At 28.5% G+C, this 27,114-nt stretch overlaps 2 protein-coding genes across 3 annotated transcripts in view; one reads left to right on the top strand and one right to left on the bottom strand.

Moving 5' to 3' along the window:
• Positions 1-65: 65 nt before the first annotated feature.
• Positions 66-27,114, top strand: LOC119667863 (nuclear migration protein nudC). The gene is made up of 6 exons (XM_038077202.1): positions 66-390; positions 463-746; positions 807-999; positions 26,274-26,468; positions 26,553-26,755; positions 26,829-27,114. The coding sequence occupies exons 1-6, from the start codon at positions 319-321 to the stop codon at positions 26,878-26,880; spliced, it is 999 nt and encodes a 332-aa protein (XP_037933130.1). The 5' UTR covers positions 66-318; the 3' UTR covers positions 26,881-27,114.
• The window catches only part of LOC119667862 (GATA zinc finger domain-containing protein 8), a 39,069-nt gene continuing 17,572 nt past the window's right edge, over positions 5,618-27,114 (bottom strand). Inside the window, exons 1-4 of one of the 2 annotated variants that reach the window (XM_038077201.1) lie at positions 9,033-9,159; positions 6,513-6,986; positions 5,921-6,440; positions 5,618-5,849 (exon numbers count right to left, since the gene is read on the bottom strand). In XM_038077201.1, coding sequence (XP_037933129.1) covers positions 5,821-5,849; positions 5,921-6,440; positions 6,513-6,986 — 1,023 coding nt within the window. In that variant the 5' untranslated portion in view covers positions 9,033-9,159 and the 3' untranslated portion in view covers positions 5,618-5,820. Of the gene's footprint in view, positions 5,850-5,920; positions 6,441-6,512; positions 6,987-9,032; positions 9,160-27,114 lie in introns of those variants that run through there. The other variant, XM_038077200.1, reaches the window with a different exon arrangement.

Raw genomic sequence — 27,114 nt, 5'->3', positions numbered from 1 at the left:
GTGTAGTTTCATATACAATTTTAATTTTTAACAATTTCAATTTTAACAATTTTTAACAAGATATTTCATGACATTAATATATTTATTTATTTTCACGGCAGAGTGCACTACGTACAGTTTGTTTTCAATACAGCTGATATTAATGGCTTGTGAATAATTCAGTAAAAGTTCACACACTGAACAATCCATATTTTGAAGTTTTGTAAATAAGCGTCATTGTTGATTTTGCACGTTTCTTAGTTACTAATTATTAAGAGATTTTTATTCTAGAAAATTCATTAAACATTTAGAAAGGTATTATATTTAATTCTAAATACAATGTCGTCACAAGAAAACGCATATGATGGTATCTTATTGGCCATCGCTGAAAAGCATGATGGGTTGCCGCAGGTTTGCAAAATATTTAATTTAATACATATAAATTTTTTTTATATTGAAATTTCTTTGTTATACTCGATATAGTTTTTGGGAACTCTTGCCAGCTTTTTGCGCCGGAAATCAGACTTTTTTGTAAACGCAAAGCAGAGCGAATGGGAGAAGATGTTACTGGACACATTTCGAAAAGAGTCTGAAATTGCCAATGAGGCACATAAAGAGGTTTTAATGCAGCGAGAGGAGAAGGACCGTTTGAAAAAGGAAAAAGAATTGAAAGAACGCACCGCACGGAAGAAAGAAATTGAAACCAATAAAATTTGTGATATTACTGATAAGGAAGCAGCTGATATTATTAGGGAGGAGGAAGAGAAGTTCGTATAACTTTAACAACACAAACTAACAACATGTGATTGTTTAATATATAATTGCAGAAAACGTGAAAAGCTATTAGAAGCAGCATCTGAGAACGGTAATCCAATAGTGGTAAATGAAAATATATCAAAACCTATTGAAAAAGTAGATGATGAAAATGAAAAAAGTGAAGTTGGTAAATTAATGCCAAATTCTGGAAATGGTTGCACTCTTGAAAAATATGCTTGGACACAAACATTACAAGAAGTTGAGGTAAGCCTTTAATTAAATATATTTTACTATGATCTAAAGAAGAAATGCTTGTTAATGACAAAATTGTATATAAATCGTTACCCATGTTGAAATTATTATATAGGCAATGACATTTCTGTTATAATGTTTTCTGAAAAGTATATCTATAGTCCTTAATATATTTAACGCAAAAATAATAATAAAGCCTAGTATCATTTCCATTAACGCACGAAACATTGCCATAGCATTTCATATAAAAAAAACTTTTTATGCTGTCAAAATTTTGTGGAACATATTTTTTATAAGGAGCTCTATAATTATCTGTGCGTAATGGATGTTAGTACTAGGCAAAGAGCTAAAATAAAACTGCTTAAATTTGATTCGATTTAGTAGAATACCCTATTTAATAATATACGTGTACAGTATAATAATTAATATTTATCTGTAAGATTTGGAAAAAATCCAATAATATATACAAAAATTTATGTTTGAATAGCCAGCTTTTATGGCAACTTATAGCAGCTTTAGCGAAATTTTCACCGAATATTCTACTTTTTATTATTGATAAATAATATATATGGTAATAAAGACAGCTTCACCCAAATTAAATAAAACAACTTCAAAATAATTCTCAATAGTATTTTTCGGTTCCCAAATTTCAATAAAATATTCTTGTAAAAATGAAATTATAGTTTCAATTGCTAAGTAATTTAGATACATTTTAAGAATAAACTCATGTATACCTTATACGATCTGCGATACGTGCTTTCAGTGCGATCTTTAACAATTTTAATATATGGTATATAAGATTATACAACATAATGAAAAATGGAAGTCTTAAGACCGTAAATTTCAATTTTCCTTAATTATCTTGTTATGGGTATTCGCAGTTTAACAATACTTCCTGTACTGTTTTTGTATTGGTCACACTTTAAAACCATAAACTAATTAATGTTTATGATATAATATAATTATGCTAAATTTAATAGATCAGATAGAAAAATGGCGACGACCTAACTAATACGCATGACAAATATAATAATAACTTTAGCATCATATAAACAATTTAAGTTATTTTTTCAGCACTTGTGCGAATTGATTGATATTAAACTAGGTTTATAGAATATTTAAGTAACAAACATAAGTTTGCTATTTAAAATGTTTCATAAATAAATCCAGAAGGTTTTTGTTTATGAAGTTATGAATAGTTATGTTCTCTAGCAATTTAATATTGGTAATTTTCTTTAAAATATCAGTCTCTAAAAAAACTAAATTAATTACTCTTTTTATAATTAATAATAAAAAAAATTGTCACAAATATTTAAAAATGGCTCTGTAGAGATATTATATTGAAAAAAATTATGATAGGTCATTCCTTGTTACGAAAACTGAATGCCATTTATATTATTATGATTAAGCTTTTTCTATTTTGCAACTTTTTTGAAAACGAAAGCCGTCAATAATTTTATAAATTATTATTATTCTTAATTAACTGAAATTTTTGAGGTGATTTAGTCAAGTCTACCTTTTTGTATTAAAATGTGTGTTGAAACTAGTTTTTAGTTTTGTAAATAGTTGAATAAAACTATTGATAAAATTATATAAATTCTAATAAAAGTTATTTAGTTTTTTTTTCATGCCAGTCTGCATATTGTTTTTTATGTCAATCGTTATTTGATTATATTAGCTATTGTCTAAAACGCGATTTGATTTTTTTTATTATTCAATTCTTTGCTTTAAAATTTACAATATATATATTTGGAACGATTTCGATTTTTTGAACACGCCCATTATAGCTTTAATATATACACGAAGAGTGTATTTTTTTTGTTAATGTAACCGTTATAAAAACTTTAGAGCTCGACATCTCCAGAAGTGAGCTATATCGGTATATGGCGTAGTGGAAGAAGCTACGAATAAAATCCTGTTCAAAGGTAAATCGTTATAAATATGCTAATTATTGTATATTCAATTGAAAGTCTGTAACAATTGTAGTAATTTTTGCAACAAATTTTCTACAAATCGAAGATGCGATATGAGGCTTTGAGAGATCCAATTTAGATTATTGTCAGATGTAATTGTATTCAAGATCGGCTGAATATATCAGATATAACAATGATACAAAGATGCTTTATTGTAGTATCTTTATTGCTTGCTTCCTCTTCATGTTAGTAACATGTTATGTTAAACATGTCATGTTTAGGTGGAAAGCATCGAAATGCGCAGTGTGAGACTCGAACCCACTAAAACCGCCTCTTTGGAATGAATGGAGAAGATTTCCACATCAATGTGGAAACTTCATTCTAATAATCAGGGGAAAGACATGAGAATAGATAGGCTTAATACCTAGTGGACTAGGTTCATGTAAGCCAGAAAATATGGGCGTGAATTAGAGAGAATGTGTGATACTGAAGAGGGTGGGGTTACGGCTACTAAGCGGAGGTGAGATTAACGGTAAACTTTGTAGTCGGGGTCACGAAAGCTACGGATATAGAGAGGAATGACTTGGGGATTACGGTCCCATTCGTCGAAGTAATGGGATAAGTACTGAGGGGGTTTAAAGCGCAAGGCTTGAACAAGGTCTTCGTGGAGTTTAGTGAGAATGGAGGGGGTGGTCGCGAAACCGGGTGAGGTACTTACGGGCGAGTGAGACAATAGGTATTCGTCAACACGAGTGATTTTGGCATTGTCTTAAAGGACAGAGACGGGGAAGTTAGTCTTGCCGTTAGGCTTGAGAGGAAGTTTCCGCTCAAAAGGGCAGAAACTTCTTTCCATCTGATCGGAAGTGATTGCTGTTCAAATAGGGCATGCGTAGATGAAAAGGGGGACGAATAAGCTGGTTATACCAGAGCAGCTTAACATTGCAGTTAAGCTGATTATATCTTCGAAGTGCATTTTTGAGTTGAGTGTGCATGAACCCGGGTTACAGATGACATAGTTAATGTAAGGCATAAAGTTGTGTTGTGAGGAGAATACAATGCTAAGATATTTCAGCTTGAAAGCAAACTGAATCAGGGAATTGAAGGCGTTGAGCTTCATCTTCCACTTGTTATAGTAGTCAAAAAGGTACCCAAGGTGGGCATTAAGCTCATTAAAAATGCGGCAAGGATTGGACGACCTCATAAAGACAAGGCAGACGTCTGCGAAGCAAATTTGCTTGACAGGGGCCTGCGGGAAAAGGATGTCTGCTATAAACATGTTAAAGAGGAGGGGGTCAAGGACCGAGCCCTGGGGGACGCCGGACAGAGGAACCGGCACGAACCTGAAAGGTTTTGTTGAACAGAAATTTGTGGACCACACTGTGAGCGTTAGGGAGAAACCGAACTGGTGGAGCTTAAAAATTAAGCCTTGAAACCAGACGGTATTATGTTAAACATTAAACATGTATATAGCATATATATACGACTACAGAAGTTCTGAAGGCTTGTATTTTAAGCTGAAGTATATCATGGCAAACTTTGGTGAATGAGTACGCTACTTTTAAATACAGTACTCTTTATTTATGAACATATTTTTTGTATTTGCATTGTTTCATGATTTTTCTCAAGCCAAAAGAGGTAATCTGGAATGTTATTACTATGATGGGCTATGAAATATTTGACAATAGACGTTTATCAAACAGTTTTGAAATTTGAGATAGTAGATTAATTGGCCTTAACAATGTTGCAACTTAGTATTTTTTCGAATTTTTAAAGCATTTCTATATTTGTATTGAACATTCTTTTCACACCTTAAAGCTTCTGATAGAAATAATGGTTTAAAAAATAAAGATATCAAATGAAACTTTTTTTATCTGTTAGTTGCTTGAGGATTCTTCCAGAAGTTTCATCATACATTGAATTTTTCGGATGATGGGGGAGAAAATGTTTGAGCCTTGATACGGTCATCGTGGTGTGGCCGTTTTTCCATTCAATGGGCGTTTTTGATTTTTGGACCTGTAACCAAATTGTTTGCTTTATTTTTGCTAACCGGGTATGTACATATTCTCGTTCCGGGTTAACCATAAGCAGTCAATTATGTCATTTAATAATTAAATAGTTTAATTATCTATTTTTGGTATTTTAGTGCTAAGGTAATATAAAGTTAGCTTCTAACTTTTGAATGACATAGAAATGAGAAATTGCTGTTTTTTTTAAATTCTTTATTTGACATATCACAGGGATAAAACGTTGTAATTGTTACATTGTTACATTATTGTCTACAATTATTTAAAAATATACAATATTTTGTGATTGATGATTTTTAATTGTTTTTGTGATTTTGGTTGTATTTTTGTAATATCAAAACATAAAAATTTTTAATAAAACTCATGCCTGATATTTTCATTACCCTTCCTTTGTGGTTAACTGATTTTCTGCAGTTTATTTTTACATATATGTGTATGCATATAAAAGTATTGTTTATGAGGCATAATGAGTTGCTAGGTTTTTTCTGGAAATGTCTATATTTGTCTTATATATTTAATTTTTGAATGTGTGTCTCTACTTTTGTGTTTGTATTGTATGTGTGTTTTGTTTGTTTATCTATTTGTTGACTATGTGAAATAAAAATTGGTAAATTTAATAAAATAAATAACCTTATAATTAATAAATTGGCATAAACTATAACAAATATTTCCACTTAAAATTTGTATGAATACGTTTAAATAAATAAAATACGATTAACTATTAACTATATTAATAAATAAAATATTTTGATTCGGATGCTAAGCCGCCACTCTATATAGCTGTTCCGTTTGGCAACTTCACTTTTACCGCAACTTCACAACGAAACCTTTTTGAGGTTGTGATTGCGAGTAAAGCCTTTTCCAAGCCTTCTTCATTGTTTATGCTGTTGTATTTGTTAACTGTGAGGCATGACGCGTGCCCGCACTGAAAGTAAAAAATTCGAATTGAAATTGAATTAATGGATTTTCATGTTTATTAGTGTGTGTTTAACTCACTTTCAAGTGCATAAACCATGCCCATGATAAGTAACATAAATACTGTACTCATGCTGATAATCAATACTGTCACTTGACGACCACGATCGCAAAGGCCGCGCTTCGGTTTCTTTGCGGCGTTGCCCTCGCCGTTGACCATTGTAAAGTGCATTGAGCTCGCTATGGAGACAGTGTCAAGTTCTTTGGTTTTGATGAAATCCAAATTGGGATCAATTTCAATAATAGCGTCGTCGTTGTCGTTGTGGTTGCTATAACCGTAATTATTGTAATTATGTGTTTTATGTTGTTGTATGCTACTATGTCTGCTGTTGTTCTGCTGATGCTGTGCTGCTGTTATTGCGTGTACCAAATTTGCATTGTAAGTAGTATTGATAGTGGGATTGGTGCTGCGATTGTTGTGCATATTGTTGTGCGGCAATTGCTCCAAATATAATTTATTTTGCTTTTGTTGCTTTTTGTGTATCTCTGCGAAGCGTTCTAAATTCGCTGCTGTTAATAGCAATGAACCAGATGCTGCGCTCTATAAAGTAAAAGAAAAATTTCAAATTATTTTACTACTTAGGCAATGTAAAGTAGAGTAGTTGTAACTTACTCTTGTACTATTATTGCTATCACTTGACCCCTGTGAAGAGCGTGAACCTCGCTTTGCTGCCGCTAGGACTGCGGCTGCAGCGGTTGCAGCATCAGTAGTGATGGGGCTTGTATGACTGCTGGAATGCGTTGCTGTTGGTTTCTTTGTGGAAGTGCCGACGTTTGCTTGGCCTCGAGCTGCTTCCATAATACTGCCGACGAAATATGTGTTGTATGTTGTATTTGATTCGTATGCACGTGATTGTCTTGTGTTGGTGCCTTGCGCTCTGCCATTCGGTATAAAACGTTCACGTTTTTGGCCATTATTTGCAGACGACGTCGTTGTCGTAAGATTATTGGCATGTGTTTTGCGTTTTGCGACCGTAGGCGGGTTCGAATGTGATTTGTTGCTGCCATTTGATAAAGATGCCGATGAGGCGCCTGATGACGAGGACGACGCTAGAGAAGCGCGCGGTATATGCCAGTAATCATTCATCTAAAAAACAAGAAAAATATTTGTTTTATACTTCAATTGTAATTTTATTGTTTTCAAAATGCTTTCCTTAAAATTTAAGTTTTAATAAATTGTTAAAACTAATTTTTTTAATCGTTTTCTTTAAAATATGTTCACGTTTTTGGTGATTTCAGTTTATAAAAATGTGTTTGTTTTTTAGTTTATTGAATAATGTGCTTCCCCTGTTGAACTTCTCAAGTTATTTTTCAGTAGTTATTTACACTGTTTTTGAATAAAGTGTTTTGTTTGGTTTTTGGCAAATAATCAAAAAATCACTTTTTAACAATTATAACAAATAACTACTAGCAATTATTTCAGTTATTAAGTCAATATATATATACATTATTCGAAATTTCTTTAGCATTTCTTTATATTGTAACAATCTTTATATTGTGTATTGTAAATAATTATTGATACATTAATTTTTGTGTAATTAATTACTAAATAAATTTTATTATTTCACTTTTTCACACTTTAAGTGATCCCCGGTTGAAAATTTTATTTCCGTGATATTAGGATTACAACAATAGGAAATAATAGGAATAATGTGTTATTTTTAATAGTTATTAATTTCATATATTATAATTAAAGCTTTAAAAATGGGCGTGTCGACATAAATACATTTTAATCTGTTATAAAGTGTTTAAAGTAGTTATCACTGTTGGTTAATTAATTAGCTTAAATGACCTGTCTTCAGTTATCATTAAGTACCAAACAAAATGCCTCCATTATATTTAGCCTAAAAGCTATTATTAAGGCTTTAAATTAATTTACTTATTATCTTCAAAAAAACATTTTTAAAAATATGATTTTTATATGTTTGTGAATTTTTTTCTTTGGTCCAGTTGAAATGTTTTTGGTTTGTCATTTCCACACGAACCATAATTCGCTATAAAGATAAGTAGCGATTCGAAAAGAGTTTGTTGCTTAAGTCTTTTAACTTGTATTGGCAACTGTTTAACTCTGTCTCTTTGGATGATGTTTTAGTATAAAGATATTATTGCAAAATAGTAATAACACCAACGATTTAGATATTTATATGGAAAAAAGTTGATTGAATTATTTGTAAAAGTATATAATATTTTTAATAATTTCATTAAATAAGATGTTTTAATATTTTTCAATGGACTATTTACTTATCTCAACTCCATAGTTTATATTTTTACAGTAATTTATAATTGTTCTAAAATAATAGTATAAAACCATAAGGATCATATAGGATCATTTCTGGTTCAATATTCTGTTTGTATTTAATGAATTTTGAATTAATTAATCATTTGACCAATAAATGCTAGAGTTTCTGGAATTATTTTTTAATAATTGTTTTTAAATGATTTTACACACTTTGGTGAAGTGATTCTGTTAAGAATTTTAGCATTTTAAGTCGTTGACAAAAAACTTGTTTTAAGTTTTTTTTTAATCTTGAAAGATTTTATTATTTGCATATTTTAGAATTTATTTTATTGAATTCTAAATTTTTTTCTTTGTAAAAAAATAAGAATTTGAATTTAAAATCTTGATATCCACACCTTTTTCTTTTTGGTTACGTTAGCTTATTATACTAATTTTAGTATATAATTTTGGATTTAATTGTCTTTTTTTATTTGTGATACTGTTAAATTATTAACTTCAATTTCATTTAAGATAAATGATTTTAGATTTTATTTTTTTTGCTAAATTATTAGTTTTAAATTATAATTTTGCAAATTTGTCAAACTCTAATTTGTTAATTGATAATTGATTTTACTTATGTGATTTTGATTTGTTATTAATCTAAATAAATTGTTCTTTTTGATTTGAATTAAGTTTTGGTATTATAGTTTCTTTAGTTGATTATTTTTTTTTCTCAGTGTTCAAAATTGTCTCAAAAATAATAATTTTTGTTTATAGTCGCATTTATTTTACCTTTTGTATGCGGAAGTTCTTGCCTAAAACTCGTTTTTCAAAATGTTTTTCGAAATAATAATAATAAAAGAATTAAATAAAATTTAAATTACATTTATTGCGTTTATGTTTTTTTTTACTTACATTTACAAAATAATTTATTAAAATAAGTTATCACAATGTTTGAGTATGTTTCAATCTTAACTGGTTTTAAATTGGGTAATTTGCGGCTTAATTAATTGACGTTCGGCCGCTTTAGTTTATTATTTTATTATTTTCTTGATTTATTTTATTTATTTAATTTAAAAATTTGTTTTGTTTATATTTGGCATTAATATTAATATATGTCTTACAGATTACCAAACAAACAATATATCACAATTTTTAATGCAATGTTTAATATTTTTTTAATAAACTTTAAATATTTCAAAAATAATTTGCATTTGTCGCTTCTTGATGCCTACGAAAAATCTTGGTTCTTCTCTATATTTTTGACTTAATTTAATGAAAGTGGTAGCGACTTTAGTATAATTCTTCACTAATTTCAATTGCTATATTCTCTAAATCCACTTCAGAAAACACATCGTCGTTTCATGAACTTTGTGAGTGTGCGATTTAGCAACAAGCAAGCAACAGTGTCCGTTGTTCGTAGTTCCGTAATTTCGCAATGTAGAACCGATCTATCCAACACCAAGAATCAAACTGATCTTAGCTCGCACGTCAAGCACTGCCTTTTGTTTGGCTAGACTTATTAAATTTCGGTATTGTAGTCGACAGGTTACTTGGGTTGCTCACTTTTGCCGGATATTTTCAGTTTGTGTGCTTTTTTTTTGTTTGTTGCTGTTGCTGCTGACGCTATATTGCTGCTGTCTCAGCTTCTGGTTCAACTTTTGTTATTTTGAGGCGTTTTCTGCTATAAGTTTTATTACTATTATTATTACTATCAGTTGTTTTTTCTTTTTTTGTTTTGTTTTTGTTTTTTACTGTGCTTAAACTTACATCGTGCATACGGTTATTGGCCACGTTCATTTGAATTCTGTTGATTATGTTAAGTTAGGTTAAGCGGTCGTTCAATCGTTCAATCGATCCATCGCCTCATCGATGGATCCGTTGGTGTGCCATCGATCGCTTGTTTGTAAAATGTGCCCATTGTTTTGTATGCGCATCAATTGACACACGTCTCGCACGATTTTCGGCAAGTGTTTTTATTAGAATTTTGCTTGAAGACAACTACTTGTAAAGTATTTCTTAGTTGAATTATACCATGTGAAAATAGAAGAGATCTTATATTTGTTGTAGTTTTAGCACTTTAAACTACCATAAAACGATTTATGGTTATTTTATTTATTATATTAAACAGAGTCACATTTTTATGGTTGCTTGGATTCATTTTGCATTTTTATTAAGTTGCCGATGGTGCAGCAATGTTACTGTTTGAGTTATAGTTTGTTTTTATATTAATTTTTTAATTATACAATAAATTATAATAAAAAATTTTTTATTTATATAAATAATTTACTTAATTATACAATCATCTTATTTATATTAATGTGCCTTAAGTTCGATTTTAAGTGAATTAGATAATATCACTTAATATCTCTGTAATGAGTGAAATTGTATTTCGTTAAAACATACAAATATCTACAAACTTACTTAGTAACAAAGACATTTTCATTGTTTAGGTTAATTAATTTAGTAAATAATATTGATAAAATTAAATATTTTTTTTATTTAAAATAAAAATTTTTCTCTTTTAAAATGAATTTCAAAAATAATTATAATAATAAGTAAAACATAAACATACGTTTCTATGTAAAATTAACAAATGATTTTAATTTTTAATGCTTTATTGTCTTAAATGTGATATATGAAGTAAATATTCTGAAGCTCCTTATTAAAGGTTATATAATAAATATATAATAAATAATGTTATTCATTAAAAAATTGAATTAAATTTTTAAACAGGCTTTTAGAATGGAAGTAGATGGCTTCCAAGTATGTTAAAATGTTTTGTAGAGCAATAGTGTTTAAATTTAAAAAAATTACATTTTATAATAGTTGAGTGATTTTATTGGCTGTGGTAGCTGTGGTTTATGCTTTAGTTCTAAAAATACTATATGAAGTGCAACTACTATTGACAAATGTACAACAAAAATTGACACAAAGTGAAATTGAAATAACATAAATTAAGTGTACATTAGCTAGGACAACACAATATTTTTGAAACTTCCAGTGCAGATATTATATATGGACAAATATATTTATCTATCAATAAATAGATAATAATAAAATGCGGTTATTTTTGTTTTTTAAAATATACTAACTTTTATTTCGAAATTTTATTCGAAAATTTAGGAATTCTCCTGATGAAGGCAAAAGCGAATTTGCCGAAACACGTGTAGAGATACACAAAAAAACTTTCGAAATAAAAGTTAGTATATTTTAAAAAACAAAAATAACCGCATTTTAACATTTTCGAAGTAACGACTCAAAAATTAAAACAAAAATAGATAATAATAGATTATAACTCAAACATAGTAGGAATGAAGGTTTTGATAGGGTAAAGTACCGCTAGCATACTAAATTTTTTTAATAGAAAGGACCCTAACCGAGCAGAAGACGTGCGATCCCTCTTTGTAAAGTTTATAATACCAGAAGAGAAGAAAAGCATCCTTCTTCTGGCTAAGATATAATAACTGTATAGTTCAGTTACAAAAAATGTAACTAGAAGTCGAGACAAACATTTTAGTAATTCAGACAGACTCATCTTGTTGAGCTAGAGACATGTCTTTGTCATTACAAAAACGAGCCAGCCAAATTAGATATAAATTGAAAATACTTTATGATAAAAAAAATTTCTGAATCTGTAAGTATTTTTTTGTTTTAATTTGGAGTTAATCATTTTTAATTCAGCTATTCACTTTGCCTTTGTGTGTTTTCATAGGTGTGCAGTTTAAATATATATAATATGTATATATTTACTGCTTTACTGTACTTTGTTTAATTTATTGAATATTAAAATGTGCTAGTATAAGATTACGATCAATTAATATCACATTTCATTCAAACGTCAGAGATGAAATTTGATTGAGTCATCAATTAGGCATCTACTTAATAAAGCAAATTCAACTTCACTCATCTTTACTTGTAGCAAAGATAAAAATACGCGGTTTCTTCACATACACATTACTAATGAGCTTAAAATTCTTTAGAGTTTCACAACATGCGTCATAAGTTAGTGGTTTTCCCTGTTGACTTAATTAGCATAAAATATTTAAATTTTATAATTGGAATTTTCACCTACATTAAGCATCTTATATTTTATAAGGTGTGATTCAGATAAGTTTGATCAAAATAATAGCTCAAACAATAGAATTCTATTAATTCCAAGAATGAGTTATAATTAGAATTTAAATATTTCTTTATAGCGTTTAGCTTATCAACAGATATCAAATAAAGAAGAAAAAATAATTTTTTATACAAAATTATTGAAAAAAATATAAATATTAAATATGGGTAATATTTATATTGTTGTTGGCAAAAGCCAACATGTTGATGTCTTGTCTGACAATTTACAGTTTATAAACAAATATAAGTAAATCTGGCAGCGCATAAATTATTATTATAAAAATGGTTGATGGAACGTTAAAGTCGTTGCAGTAGTGTTCAATTTTGACACTACTATCTATGCTCTATGAGTATCTACACTGTTCAAACCACTGTTGGTGTAGAAAGCTGAAGGCAAACACTTAGTGTCACCAGCTCCAGTCTGTCTGCCAGCGGAATCTTAGCCTTAGGCTACAAATCAACCGAATCATAATCAGAAAAAGCAAATCGGATTGATCAAGTATGTAAAATCAAAAGAGTCAAAATATTGGTAATAGTTTAAAGTAGGAGGCTTCCTTGATTTTAACCAAATATTATAGATAGTTTTTATTTTAAACGAAACATTTATTCGAGTTGCTTTCATTTCGTTTGCTTTTTGAATTTTTATTGCTGGTTGGTAACGTCTTTGAACAAGAAATAAAATTGACATTAGCAACGCAAATGAGCGGCACACCACTTGCTTCACGACGCCGCCAATGTACGTCTTTAAATCCATGTATCAACTGCTTTGTAGGCATTCGGTTTGGTACGGTCTCTCGGTGTTGGATGGAAGTGTCCACTATTTTGCATGTTTAATTATTTAAATTTGACGTGTTTACGTACCCCAGCTGTACCTGTTCAAGTATCTACGTACGCCGAATGTATCCACACAGAAGCTGTTAATTTGCCGCGAACATTCGCTTAATGATTTTTATTTATTTTTGTTCATAAATTTTTAACGTTTTATTGATTTTGGCGATTGTCTTTTTGGTATTCATTGCTAAGGTTGCGTTTTTATTTGGTTTATATTTTGTTTATATTGTTATCGTTTTATTTGTGTTTAATTGTATATGACGATCTCGTATCTCAACAATTGAAGTGTAGTGAAGATGCTACATTTGTAGTTGTTGTTGTTGTTGTTATTGTTGCTGTGCGTCTTGATATGGTAACTGGTAGTGTCAGGTAAACCGTATATTCGGCACACTTATAAGGCGAAAACAGCATTCTTTTTAATATGTATATTTATATATCTACATGTACGCATAAATAAGTATGTAACAATTTGAATATTTAGTTTTTTTTTTTTTGGCGTTCTATAATTAACCATTAAAATTAAAATTACTTTCATATAAATTTGTTCTGATTTATTAGTATTTAAATCAAGCGATGACCAATGATATTTGTATTTTTGAATACTCAAGGCATTTGTAAGCATGTATCTTAACATTTCTTAAAATTAAATAATTTTAACAATTTAGTTAAATAGCCGAAATAGTTCAATATCTACGCAACTTAATTTTTTCTGTATTTTGAAAAAAGAAGTATCTTAAGTGTATGATATCTGATTGATAAGCACTTTAGCGTTTCTGTAATCAGTTTTAGTATTTTATTATTGTTAAATAAAGATTTTTAAATATTTACATTAATTGATTTATTTATTACAATACGATTTTTTAGTACTTTAATTCTCTGTTGCATTAACAGAGACTGCTTCAAATTTTTTAATTAATTTATCTTTACTATCTTAATATTTTAAAACTTAATATTAATGTAACTACTATTTAATGTAGTATAATATAATCATATAACATCATCCATCTTCTTAAATATTGAATAAACGGAAGAACATATCCGCCTAAAGTTTTACAATTTCTTGACTGTTTTATTTTACTAATGAAAAATAAAATAAAAAAATACAAGAGAATAAAAACTTTTTAGTTTTATAATGCTGTTTTGTAGCATTTTTTCTAGTTGATCTGCCAATTTTTTTTATTTTGGAATAATGTTAATTAAAAGCTTAACTGTTTATTTTTACTTTAGTTTAATGGTTTGTAGTATTGTTTTTGTGCAGCTCGGGTTCGGTTTACATTAAGGTGAGCATTGACTGCTTGCTTGAGTGAGGTTTACTGCGTCACTAATGTAATTAGAATTATAAATATTGTACCTTATTATTAGGCTGTTTTTTCTTTTAACTGTAAAAATACCAAATACACATAGAAATACCAAAAAAAGAAAAAGAAAATTTGTTTTCTATATACATTAAGACCGAAAAGTTTTCGGAAATTCTCATTTAAAATTCGCGCGCTGTATATTTTCCGATATTTTAAGTTTATGTAGTTTGGCAGCACTGTCCTTAATTACTATGCCAAAAATGAGCGCGATCTGTCAGACAGTTCGTTTACGGCAGCTGTTGAAACCAGTTCACCTCAGTAGGGCGTTGCGAAAAAAACAATGGAAAAAAATATTGAACAAAGAGTTTGCATCAAATTTTGTGTTTCGAACGAAATTTCGTGTGCAGAATCGTTGCGAATGCTACAAAAGGCTTATGGGGAATCAGTTTTATCGAAAACTCAAGTTTATGAGTGGTACAAAGCCTTCCAGGACGGTCGTACGACCGTCGAAGACATTTCGCAACGCACTACTGAGGTGAACTGGTTTCAACAGCTGCCGTAAACGAACTGTCTGACAGATCGAGCTCATTTTTGGCATAGTAATTAAGGACAGTGCTGCCAAACTACATAAACTTAAAATATCGAAAAATATACAGCGCGCGAATTTTAAATGAGAATTTCCGAAAACTTTTCAGTCTTAATGTAGAAAGTTTTCAATATCTGCTCATATTATTAAATATTTTTTGAGCGTAATTTGTCTACAATCCGATTTCCTTATTGCTCATTCTAAAGTGTCGGTAGTCCTAGGATATTGCTTACAATTATTATTGTTCTACATATAATTTTTTTTTTATTAATGGACTATTTATTATTATTGTGATGTACGTTATATGTTGTATTATTATTGTATGCGCTATTTTGAATGTTAGTAACTATTACGTCAGTTACAAACTAAATATATTGTTATTAGTTTGATTTTATGTTTCAAGAATTAAAATAGAAAAAACAAAAGAAGTATCTGCAACCTATAGTACGAAATAGGTAACTTGAGTAATAAATTTTTATATTTTGAGGTTAGCTTGTTTATGATTCTTTAAATTAATGTTGAAAGAAAATAATGAAAAATTAAAATTAAACGACTTTCAGCGTTTTACTATTAGATATTTACTAAAGATGATGTAACAGCTCTCTGATCTTTTCACCTTACTCCACCTCAAATTATAATCTATGTCGAATAAAGAAATCTCTTAATATTAGTTAGCCGTATTTAGTATGAATTGGTATTAGCAGAGTCTTTCTGGGTATTAAGTGTAAAAACAGTATGTTATTGACTGATCTAAAGGGCAGATAAATTAATTTCGTTAGATAATTTATTTCACGGAAATATATGAAAGTGTCTTGATTTTTTGTAATTATCGATTGATAATGAAAAATGTTCTTTTTGATTTGCAACTTCAATCACATGATTTGCCGGAAATTGAAGACAGAAGCGGGAAAATATGACGAGAAGTCAGGTGATAAAATGTACTAGTATTTTTGAAAATATCTTTATAATACATTCATGTGTTGCTGTACTTGTAATTATTGATTATGAAGTTGATATGGAGATATAAATTTTAGTCATATCAGCGTAAGAAGTTTCAAGTGACAGTACTCCTACGCTAAAAACTCCTACAAGACAAATTAAAAAATGGAAAATTTAAAGAAGTGTTTGTGACAAAAATATTTAAAATTGTTATTCTCCGGTAATTAGTTTACTCTATTCTTATGCGGAAATTTATAACAGAACTACGTCTTTTGGTACAGCGTTTTTGATCATTTGAAATTTAAAGTAAGTACTTGTTCTGTTTATTACTCAAGGTAAGCCGGAGACAAACGTTTGCGCCAAGCGACAATTGCAGAAAGAATTAAATTTTTAATAATTTTATTGTTAATAGTTTATTTAGTTTCCATCGGCATTCTTTTACGATGTTGTGGTGTTACGAACCTTACGAGCAAAAACAGGTCTTTAGCGAAGTAATTCGGAATGACAGATTTATTCCGAATTCTACAGATATGAGGTTTTGCATGCTTTTTGCACGTTTAGGCATTTCTTGACAGCTAAGCCAAAAGTAAATGTTTATTTTTGGGTTTCACAATTGCGATTTTGTTCGCGGACAATCTCTTTCCGAGTATTCAAATTTTAGTTACTTACTTTACGTGTTTAATTAGTGTCACTTCCCTAATTATTTTCCTAACTTCACGTGAGTTCCGTCGTTTTTATGAACTTTATAATTTTTTAAATAAAAATTCAGTTTTGTTTTTTAACAGTGGCTTTGGTCTTTGTGTCTATTGATAAAAAATACCAAAACGAGTTTCTTTAATATCTGCTTATTTTACTGATTTTTATATAAATTATAATCTAATTGTTAAACATGTCATTTGCTCTTTGCTATTCTGTTCTATATAATTAAATTTTGCAAATAGCGAAGCTTTTTGGGAAAGTATTTGCTTATATGAGCACAAATTTGTAAAGCTGACTTTGCATTTTCCTTACCTAAAGTTTTTGCTAATATGCAAAAAAATATACAAAAATTGTATGAAATAGAATGATTTTATTTATTAAAATTTTATTATGTTGAGTTATTATCAGCTTTGGTATTCAATGACCTTATTGTGGAATATAGGTAGTTGATTTAAGTTCAGTAATAATTTAATATTTAGCGTCTGAATAATGTCTGAAGTTTTTTTATGAAAAAAATTTTATTAAATTTTATTATTTAAGATATAGCCCATTAAATATCGCTGGAAATGTGTAACTAAAAACATGTTATTTTTATACATTTTTATGTTCCGTCATTTATTTCAGTACTTCCTATTAAATAATCCTTTTTGGGACCTTTCAAATTAAGATGTTATTCCAATATATCTTTTTTTTTGTCAATAGCAGTATGCGACCAAAAGCTCGTTTTGATTGTCTTCCAAATAATCGTTTATTGTCATACTTCTGCACTATTTTCAATTAGTTCTTTAAAATAAAATAATGCAAAAAACTTTCCATGAATAGAGTTTATTTGGAATACTTATATACAAAAATATTAATTCATTATAAAGTCTTATAAAGATAGACATTTCAATATGTTCAAGTACGAATATGTTCGACTGCTATCAATTCACTTAAGCATATTTATAGATATTTTTCAGTTTTATGTTTTGTCATTCGATAATATTAAAACTATATTAATTGCAAACATATTTCAGTAGTTGTTTCATAGTTTTTTAAGATATAAATCTACTAAATAATACTAATAAGTCATTAGATTCTAGGTATATTGCTGACGTATCTATATTTCTCAAATTCACCTAACGTTGTATGGATTTGCATTTCTTTTTCATTCTACGAAAAAATTGCTATTATGATATATATAGTATAATATGATTGCTTATAACTGTTTTCTGTGGAAACAAATATTTAGCATAAAAAATATATTTTTTGTTATCATTTGTACTTTTTTGAAAAAGTTAAATGAAATTATGTTACTAGAAACCTTTTAGTCATCTTTATTTGCATTTTTTATTGTTTTGTTTTCATTAGATTAAAATAATTTATTTTAAAATATATTTGTGGTACCAGTCGACGATATCTGTTTCTTAACATATTAAATATGCAAAAATAAACCAACAACTTTGAAAACAAAATCTCAAATTTAATCAAATGAAAAGACCGAAAGACTGCGCGGAGACTACTTTTGAACAAAATAAAAAAAAAAATTAAATTTTTATCTATGAATAAAGTAAAATAAATAAATAAATAAATAAATAAAAAACTAAATTTAAAAATGTTGATGGAGAGGAAAGAATTGGTACACACGTCCGTTTAGTCTTAATCTGTTGTACGTTCATCTGCATTTCAAACTCATAGATCGGCATAAGTCTTTCATTTACGACATCAAATCACATAATTGATTAATCGCCAAATCGTCTAATCGACCTGTCCACCAATCAAGCGTTGGGGCAAGACACAATTAATATTCGCGCTGTTATAATTTACATATTGCCGCGTGGCTCTTGGTTCGGCTTTGTCTTTGTTGAACTTTTATTTAATTGTTAGTGGTCTTAGTCTTAGTGTTATTTTCAAGAACTCTTAAAAAATCTTTATAAAAAATACATAAATTTTTGCTTTAATCAAAAATTGTTATTCTTTTTGAAATACCTTTTTCTTGTTTTTTGCTCTTCTAAGATTTCATTCATAGAAAAATTTTTTTTATCGAAGTGTTGAAGTTATTAACAAATCGTTAATCTTTTTCAAAAGCCTAGGACACTGAGTTTATGTATCACATAAACATAGAAAAGTTCTATATTTCTTTTCTATATTTTGTCTTCATTCCACATGTCCTCACAATCTTCTTTCCTAACTATATTAAAATATTCTAGTTATAACACATCATTCAGTAAGTCAAGTATTAGGGTTTACCATCTGATAGCGCTATTCATATTTTAGTGGTGGAGTGGTAACCTTCAGACTACCGTTTAAAATTTTTGACATTGCGGTTGTTAATCATTGATATGCTTCAATTATTTTCATACATGTTATGTTTGCAAAATAATAGAAGTAAAATAATTTCATTTAAATAAAAAAAAACTACTTTAAGGGTAGCACAGTGATGGCTTAAAAAGTTTAATATAAAATTTATATGTTATAAATTTCTGATAAATTCGCGAAAGTAAATGAATGCACTAGTCACGTGACTTGGTATCGCATTGCTCTTGGACCCAGTAACACAGTATTCAGCTCAATTGGATGACATACTTCTCTTACCAACTAATCACCACATTAATTCATTAATCAATTGCTATTGTTTTAGTTAATCGCTGCAATCAGGGCACGCAACATCCGAACTTGCTGATATGTTTCTTTTATATATTCTTACATATCACAATAGATTTTATAGGTCACAATGTTTCATTGTTCTTCATAGTAATCTGCTGCTATAGTGTTTTTATATCACAGATTTGGCAGACATGTGTAGTTATGCCATCATTCATCTATTTCCCTTTTCAGTCAAATAATTTTGAAGAATAGCTTAATTGTGTTAAAAGTTGAGTAATCTATAAATTAAATTAATTAATTGAAGCTTGCCATTATTTTACTCTGCGAGTGTATCTAAAACCAAAAATTTATTTTTTTTTATGTTTTTAGTATCTTGATTTTGTAGTGTTTGTGGTATGTACATTTTTTATGAAATGACTTCTCGCTTAATGACTGCGAGAATCATTTTTTGATTTATTATTTTATAAACGAAAATATGAAGCAATTTCTATTTTTACCTTTTGCAATAATAAAATTTGAGTAGATTTTGAATTGCTTCAAATTTTGTTTTTCAAGTATGTGAAGATAAAAGTAGAAAACTGCTTGTGATGGCCTCTTTAACTTTAAAGTAATTAATATGTGTTACATAATGAGATATTCGTCGGAACACAAAAATCTGCTTTGTAGCTTCAATTTTATCGTTAGAATTTTGTCCTTACATATGTAGTCCTTTATCCTTTATAATCTCAAATATTAAATTAATATATCTTTTGTTTTAAATACAATATTTAAAGATGTCTTCCTGAATTTATTTGCGGTCGTTAATTGTTGCGCTTGAATGGCTTGCAAAGATTACATTTAAAATATTTACAACAAATGAATTCACAATTTACTTCATAGTGTGAAAAACTTAAAGATTCAATTCTAATCGATGTCAAAACATTGTATAAATATCGGGACAACATGATCTTTCTTCTTGTTTTCGTCAGAGCAGGGTATGAATAGAGTATGTGTTCTAAAGTTTCTTTTAGTTTTCGGTTTCCATATTTATTGCAACAATCTTCGACTACCAGTCCTATTATATGGTGCAATCAATTCAATTCCAAAAAATTTTATATAGTTTAACAGCGTAATCGGTAATTTGTTATTTAATAATCGCTATTACTTGTTGTCATTTTAACAACTTTAGATGCCATAAATGACTGACCCCAAGACTACAGGTTATACCATAAGTTCGTTCTTAATGTCGTAATAAGAAACATTAATATTGATGATGAAATCATAAAGTGTAGATAATATCATTAAATTGATATATTAGCAGTAGGTTTTTCTGTTATGCTTGATTACAAGTAATTAACCGTGTTCGGTTGTCTCAATATCAATTTTAAATTATAATTTTATATTTAATAAAAAAAAGTCACATTCGGTTCCGTAAAATTACAAAATAATTGCAGACACGTGCTGCCTGTGTGTAAATTGTAACTTTGTGAGCTATTCAAAGCTGAAGACAAAAATGCAGTTTTACATATGCCAGGTTCATTGTAAATTGTAGAAAAAAAAGTCATTCTACATCCGCGTTGGCAGAATTATTTGCAATGACTCCGCACCCGGTCTATACATTAGATTAGAATAAAGAATACCGCGCCTGCGGAATTTATAAAATCGACTATTAGAATGCAAAGGTTAGTTCAAAATCGAACACACAAACTGAAGATATTATTGCTAGTTTCACTTTTTTTATTTTGTAATTAACGTTATTTTTTCGTTTCGTTACACCTAAAATAAGAACTTTTGTTATAAGACTAAGGGCAATCCCATAACGATATTTATCACTGTGTAACGATAAAGTTGCCAGATGGGATCTGAATATATCATAATTGTCTAATTAAAATAAATATAGAACTGAATATATCTATTTAACAGATTCAGGCTGTTTAAATTTGCTCTTATTATCACAACAGATGTTGTTGATCTGTTCATTGATAACAGCAGTACGTTTCCTTAGAAACGTACTCAAGAATCACTTTTAAAAGAATATATGAAGAAGATTCTTGCTAGTTTAATCGTATTAATCACATTTCAGTGCAGGAAGAATGAGAGAAATAAATACGTACGTTGTACGTTGTTGTTAACTATTACTTGTCAAGTTCTCATATATTTTTCAATTAATATTAAGAATTACTGTTCCTTGCTTTTTCGTTATGTCACTTTTGTTTGTCATTATTTATATATTCCTTTAGTTCCATTTGTAGTACGTATGCTGATTAAAGATTTTGTGGCAATGGAATAATATATGTGCGTTAAAGCCCTCGAATATTTATCATATTTCAGCATTGCAATCTTAACTCTTTTAGTCTTTGAAAAACTGATAACATTCTTGAATTAAAATCCTTATATTGGTAAGCCCTAACAGTTTTACGGTGTGTTTTACTGCACATACCTACCTAGCTGTGATATATGTTATATATATTTTTCTGCTGTGGTGAAACTAAAAGTATTTTTTTAACTTTGCGATGCTGCACGCTGATTGCGGTGTCCTTGACTTAAAAGAATCTTCAAGTGTAGTTTTAATTGCCGCTTCGTATGTTGCCAATGTGTCGAGAGTTGGTTTGGGCTGTTGCTCGATTGCTCGTGTTCTTACGTACACATTTTATGATTTTTCGCTTAATTAAAATATTTAAAATAAACTATCAAGTTTACAGATTTCTCGTTCTTTGTATCTTTAATGATTTTAATTGTGCCTTACTTGAAAAGTGTTCGTTTGTGGCCTATTTGAAGCAACAATTGCTTTGCTGATGTGCTGCTGCTGTTCTATTGTCTTTTGTTGTGATTAATTTAAATACTGTTGCACTCAACAGAAACAATATTTATTATAAAAATATTTTTATTTATTGAAAAAAGATTTGTATGTAATTTTTTTACATATATGTATTACAAAATCACAAAGCAACGAGTATGTTTCTTTTTGCATCTTCATTCAATTTAATTCATATTTATTTTCGATTATGTGATTAGTTTTATATATTAATTAATTTTTATTTTGATGTTGATTAAAATTAATATATAATATAAACTCACCAAATGAAAAAATGGCATATTGTGTTTGCGTTTAATTCGTTATGGCAGCCGTAAACTTCTTTTTAATTAAATAGTTTGATATGTGAAATATATTTCACGAGATATTTTTTCAGTAATCCTCATGAAACTTAAAACAAGTTTTCTTGATAAATGATTTAATAAAAATGTTTATTTTAATCTAGTATTGTATCTTTTAATACTATTTTTACAAATCTTTTAGTTTAATAAAAAGGTTTGCAAATACCTATATTTTCACAAAGAGATTTATGGGAACAGTTGTCAAACAAATGTGGTACAGAAATATGATTGCAAATTTAAAAGAAGATTAATTGTAGTTATTTAAAAAAAATAATCCATACTTGATATCTATCAATAGATTATAGATATAATTCTTTGAATATTAAACGACTGCTTTGCTGATATCATTTTTTTATATTTATTGAAATACAGATAAAATACTCGTATTTGTAAAGTAATCCACACTAAATCTTCTTAGTATTGACAAAATATTTTACAGTACAGTAGATATGTTCTTCAAAAATGTTCTGTAAACTACCTACTATGTCAAAGTCAAATCAAACTATTGTCACAATTTGTATATTTTAATAGCTAAACAACTAGTTCTATTATATGCCTTCTAGTGTAAGATTTTCAATTTAGCATTTAATACCCTTTTGTACTATTTTGTACTACTATAAAAGATTTGATATTTGTTTCTAAATTTTTTGAAATTGGTTATTTCTACGGATCCTTACATACTATGGATTCTTACATATTTTACAATTACTGCAGCATTACGATAGTTCACATACCTGATCATCGATCACCTGTGTTTAGACAGTAAGAAACGAAGTGGTGAGGTGCGCAAAAGAGATAAGAATAAAATAAGTATTATAGGGAATGAAAATTGTAATTAATAATTTAAATAACTTAAAGTTTAATAATAAAAATAAAACTCAACAAAAAGTTGATTTATGCATGAAGAAGAAGTAGCAAATTAATTGATTGCTTATTCGGTTTAATGGTATTCTTTCTTGTTTTTTATTTTATTAGAAATTCGTACTATTTAAATAACCTTTATTATTATTAAAATTGATAGTGTTACACCAAGGTCTATGAGATCTATCGCATGATTTTAAGAGTACTCTAGTGTTGGTCCCATAAACGAACATAGCTTATTACTTTCTTTAGAAATTTATCATTTGTAAGAAAATAAAGATTAAGTAGGATTTCAAAAATACAGTTTAACAACAGCAAACATTATTATTAAGTACTCCTTATTTTTAAAAAACTTTTATATTGAAGCCCTTATGCAAAATTGATTGTTTAGTAGGTTTCTGCTATATTAGTCAATCTGCTGTGAAAGCACATGGTCATCAGACGTCTTCGAATTATTTTGTTGATATTACAAAAATAAGTAATACTATTAAAATTACATGGGCAAGATATGAAATATTTTTCGATTAAAAGACAAACGCATTTGACAAGTTCCTTCTTATCCTTATTATCACAAATTTTACAGTAATGGATGGATGTTCCAAATCTTTAAGTACTGAATAAATGCTTCAGCATTTATATATTATATTCAAAGTATGATTGAGTAAATACTATTTCTTTGAACTTCTTAGTGAATGCGATATTTGCATTTCTATCAAAACAGAATTAAAAAGATGTTTAGAGAACAAGTTTATTGAAACACTTAAATAGTATTAAATCCAAGCACATTAGTTTCCACTTAAAGCCAAAATCATGCTGCTTAACACGTACGGACGAGTACGAGCTGAAAGATTTGGCGAAGTAGAAGCATGGAAGCATTCCAAAAATATTTTTAGTACATGCACAAGTAATCAGTATTACTTTTTGCTTACGTGTTAAGTATGATTGGTGAGATGAGGTAATGGCTGTCTATCTATGACTTCGCTTACGTTGTATATTCAGTCAGACGACTACAACCACAATACATTAATACTAAACATATAATTACATTGTTCCATTAAATTTATTGAGTTATAAAAATTATTTATATGATTTTTTGTTTGTTGAAAAAGAATGTTTATTATTTCTTAATTTAAAACAAATATTGCAAATTAATAAGAAACGACTTAAGCGCTTTGTTATTAATAATATTTTGCCTTGTGTTTATTTAATGTATTTAATCTCGTCTGTGTTTTCACGTATCTCTTGGACGCATATTTATTGAGAGGAGGTATTTAAAAGCGATTAATTTAATAAAAATGCAAAAAGACAGATAAAAACAGAACGTCGGTAGAACTACATTCCAAGCTGCTTTTCAGCCAAGAGCTAAAAGTATTTTTGTTCCACTGTGCTATTAACTGAATTCCATAACTTGGTTTTTTCTGTGTTTTCTGTTGTTTCTGTTTTTTGTGTGTTTTAGGAATTTGTTTTCGTTTTCAGTTTCTTGCGCTTTTTATTTATTTCTTCGATCCTGTTTTAGGTATCTTTGAACCTGTAAAAGTGAATTTTATTTTTAGTTCGTCCTTGAACTGCGTGTGCACCAATTAAATTCCCGTTCTTTGTACGCGCATCGAGTCCTTGAAGTCTCAAAGAAGATCAGAACAATAACAAGAACTTGAAAACACAGTCATTGTAGCAAATTCGAGCTTGGGACAGCTTTTAACAGATAAACGATTAACAAGTAGATTTAATATGTTATTTAAGTCAAAATTAATGAACTGAATTTGTTTCTCAGTTTCCATTTTGTTTGAGAATTGAATTAAATAATTTAAAGTTATTTTAAATAAATATTTTCTGCTTTTAAACTTAAATTTTATTCAGAAAAGTCATAATCGAATGGCTATTGGTGATCTGGAGTTCTAACATAAGTCTTTAAGTGTCTAACTGAACTGATTTACACAAATTACCTCTTTATAAAGAGAATTTATTGTGCTAATTCAAGAACCGTAAAATATATCTTAATAATACTACTTATTGTGATTGATTCTTACTAAGTTTCTAGAAAGTGTGTTTCAAATAAATTGAACGTTTCTAAATATATATTCAATTATTAGCATAATTATGTTAATTTAACAGCAAGTTGTTATTAAATATTGGTAACTTTTAGCTTAATTTTGTATAACTTGAAGATAAAATGCAATATATGATAATTTAATTTGTATTCAATTATCTTAAATAAGTGCAGTTGAATTTCATGAAAAACTAAATTTGTAAATTTTCAAGGACTTTGAAGGACTTTGAATTTGGAAAGTTGAACGATGTTGCAGGAATGAGGCATTAAGCATTAAATAAAACTTAGATTCCCGAAAAGCGTTAACATCTTTTATGATATATACTATATATAATATATATTATATTATATATTGTATTTTATATTATATCATATCCCTAGTATCACTAGGCACCAATAGGTCTATGTGTGGTCAATAAATAAAAAAGTCTGATGTGTGGTTTTTTTCGATGTGGTTTTAATTTTTATTCACATATTCTCACTTATATAACTGTAATTCGCACATGTATATATTTTTAAAGTAATAATACTAACTTTTTAGCTGTGGGTTAAATTCAAATAAACCTTAAGAAGATTCTAAAGAATGCAGTCCAGAACTTGTCCAATCGTTTACGTGGTTGAATACTTAAGAAAGATAGTATCCGCATTATACTTAACGCCTGGCTTGTCTGTCAGCCTCGACATTAACAGTTTCTTTTCTTATTTTTCTGTCATGATTCGTACGGTTGAGTCTTATAAACTTTGGTTTAATTTAATTTCAGAATAGCAAAAGAAAAATATATTTTCAAGGTTTTATCTTACACATTTCATGTTTATATGTTAAGATTTTTATTTTTTTTCTTTTGTTTTTTTTCGGTAATTATAAATTTTACCTCATCATTGTGTATTCATTGGCTTCTTCAAAGTAAGCTTCTAAAAATAAATTCAAATTGAAACAAATTTTCTGTTAAGCAATTCTTGGCCTCTCTGTTGTTACTTTGATTTAACAACGCAAATCTTTTAATTTATCAGATTCATTGTTACAAAAATAATATTTCTAAATTAATTATTTGCAGCTAAAAATACCTTTTGATGTACCCTTCGCTTTAAGGGCTCGTGATCTAACAGTTTTAATTTGTAAGAAAACACTTAAGGTTGGCATCAAAGGTCAAGAGCCTATCATTGACGGTGAACTCTGTGCCGAAGTGAAACAAGAGGAATCTGTTTGGGTGCTACAAGATAGTAAAACTATCTTAATTACACTCGAGAAGGTTTGTGTTTGTTTGCTTAAATGATTTTGTTGTTATATGTTAAGCTTATTTATTTATACATTTTTTATTATTTTAAATATTTAGGTCAACAAGATGAATTGGTGGGATCGTTTAGTTACTACAGATCCTCAAATTTCAACTCGTAAAATAAATCCGGAACCGTCCAAATTATCTGATTTGGATGGTGAAACACGTGGCATGGTTGAAAAAATGATGTATGATCAACGTCAAAAAGAGATGGGTTTGCCCACCAGTGAAGACCAGAAAAAGTTGGATATTCTTGAGAAGTATGCTGAATAAAATAGAAATAAAAATAGAGTTATATTACATATTTACTTATGTGTTTATTAATATTTGCAGGTTCAAAGCCCAACATCCAGAAATGGATTTCTCCAATTGCAAGTTCAGTTAAATTTTCTAACTCAATCAAAAATGTAATACAATAAGTGATTCAATTCAATTTCCATAACCTTTATTTAATAAAATATATATTCAAATTTACTATTCTAAGGGTATAATTAACAAAAACTGAAATTTATATTCGGAAACTGAGTTTTATAAAACAAAATTTATATTGAAATAGATGTATTTAATAATAATAATAAAATTTTGAATTTAATAATTTAAAAATAAAAACATTTGAAAT

The sequence above is a fragment of the Teleopsis dalmanni genome, chromosome 1 (genome assembly GCF_002237135.1).
Source record: "Teleopsis dalmanni isolate 2A chromosome 1, ASM223713v2, whole genome shotgun sequence".
Classification (NCBI taxonomy): domain Eukaryota; kingdom Metazoa; phylum Arthropoda; class Insecta; order Diptera; family Diopsidae; genus Teleopsis; species Teleopsis dalmanni.
Note: the sequence above shows the minus strand (reverse complement) of the source record. Positions and strands in the feature narration are given on the sequence as shown.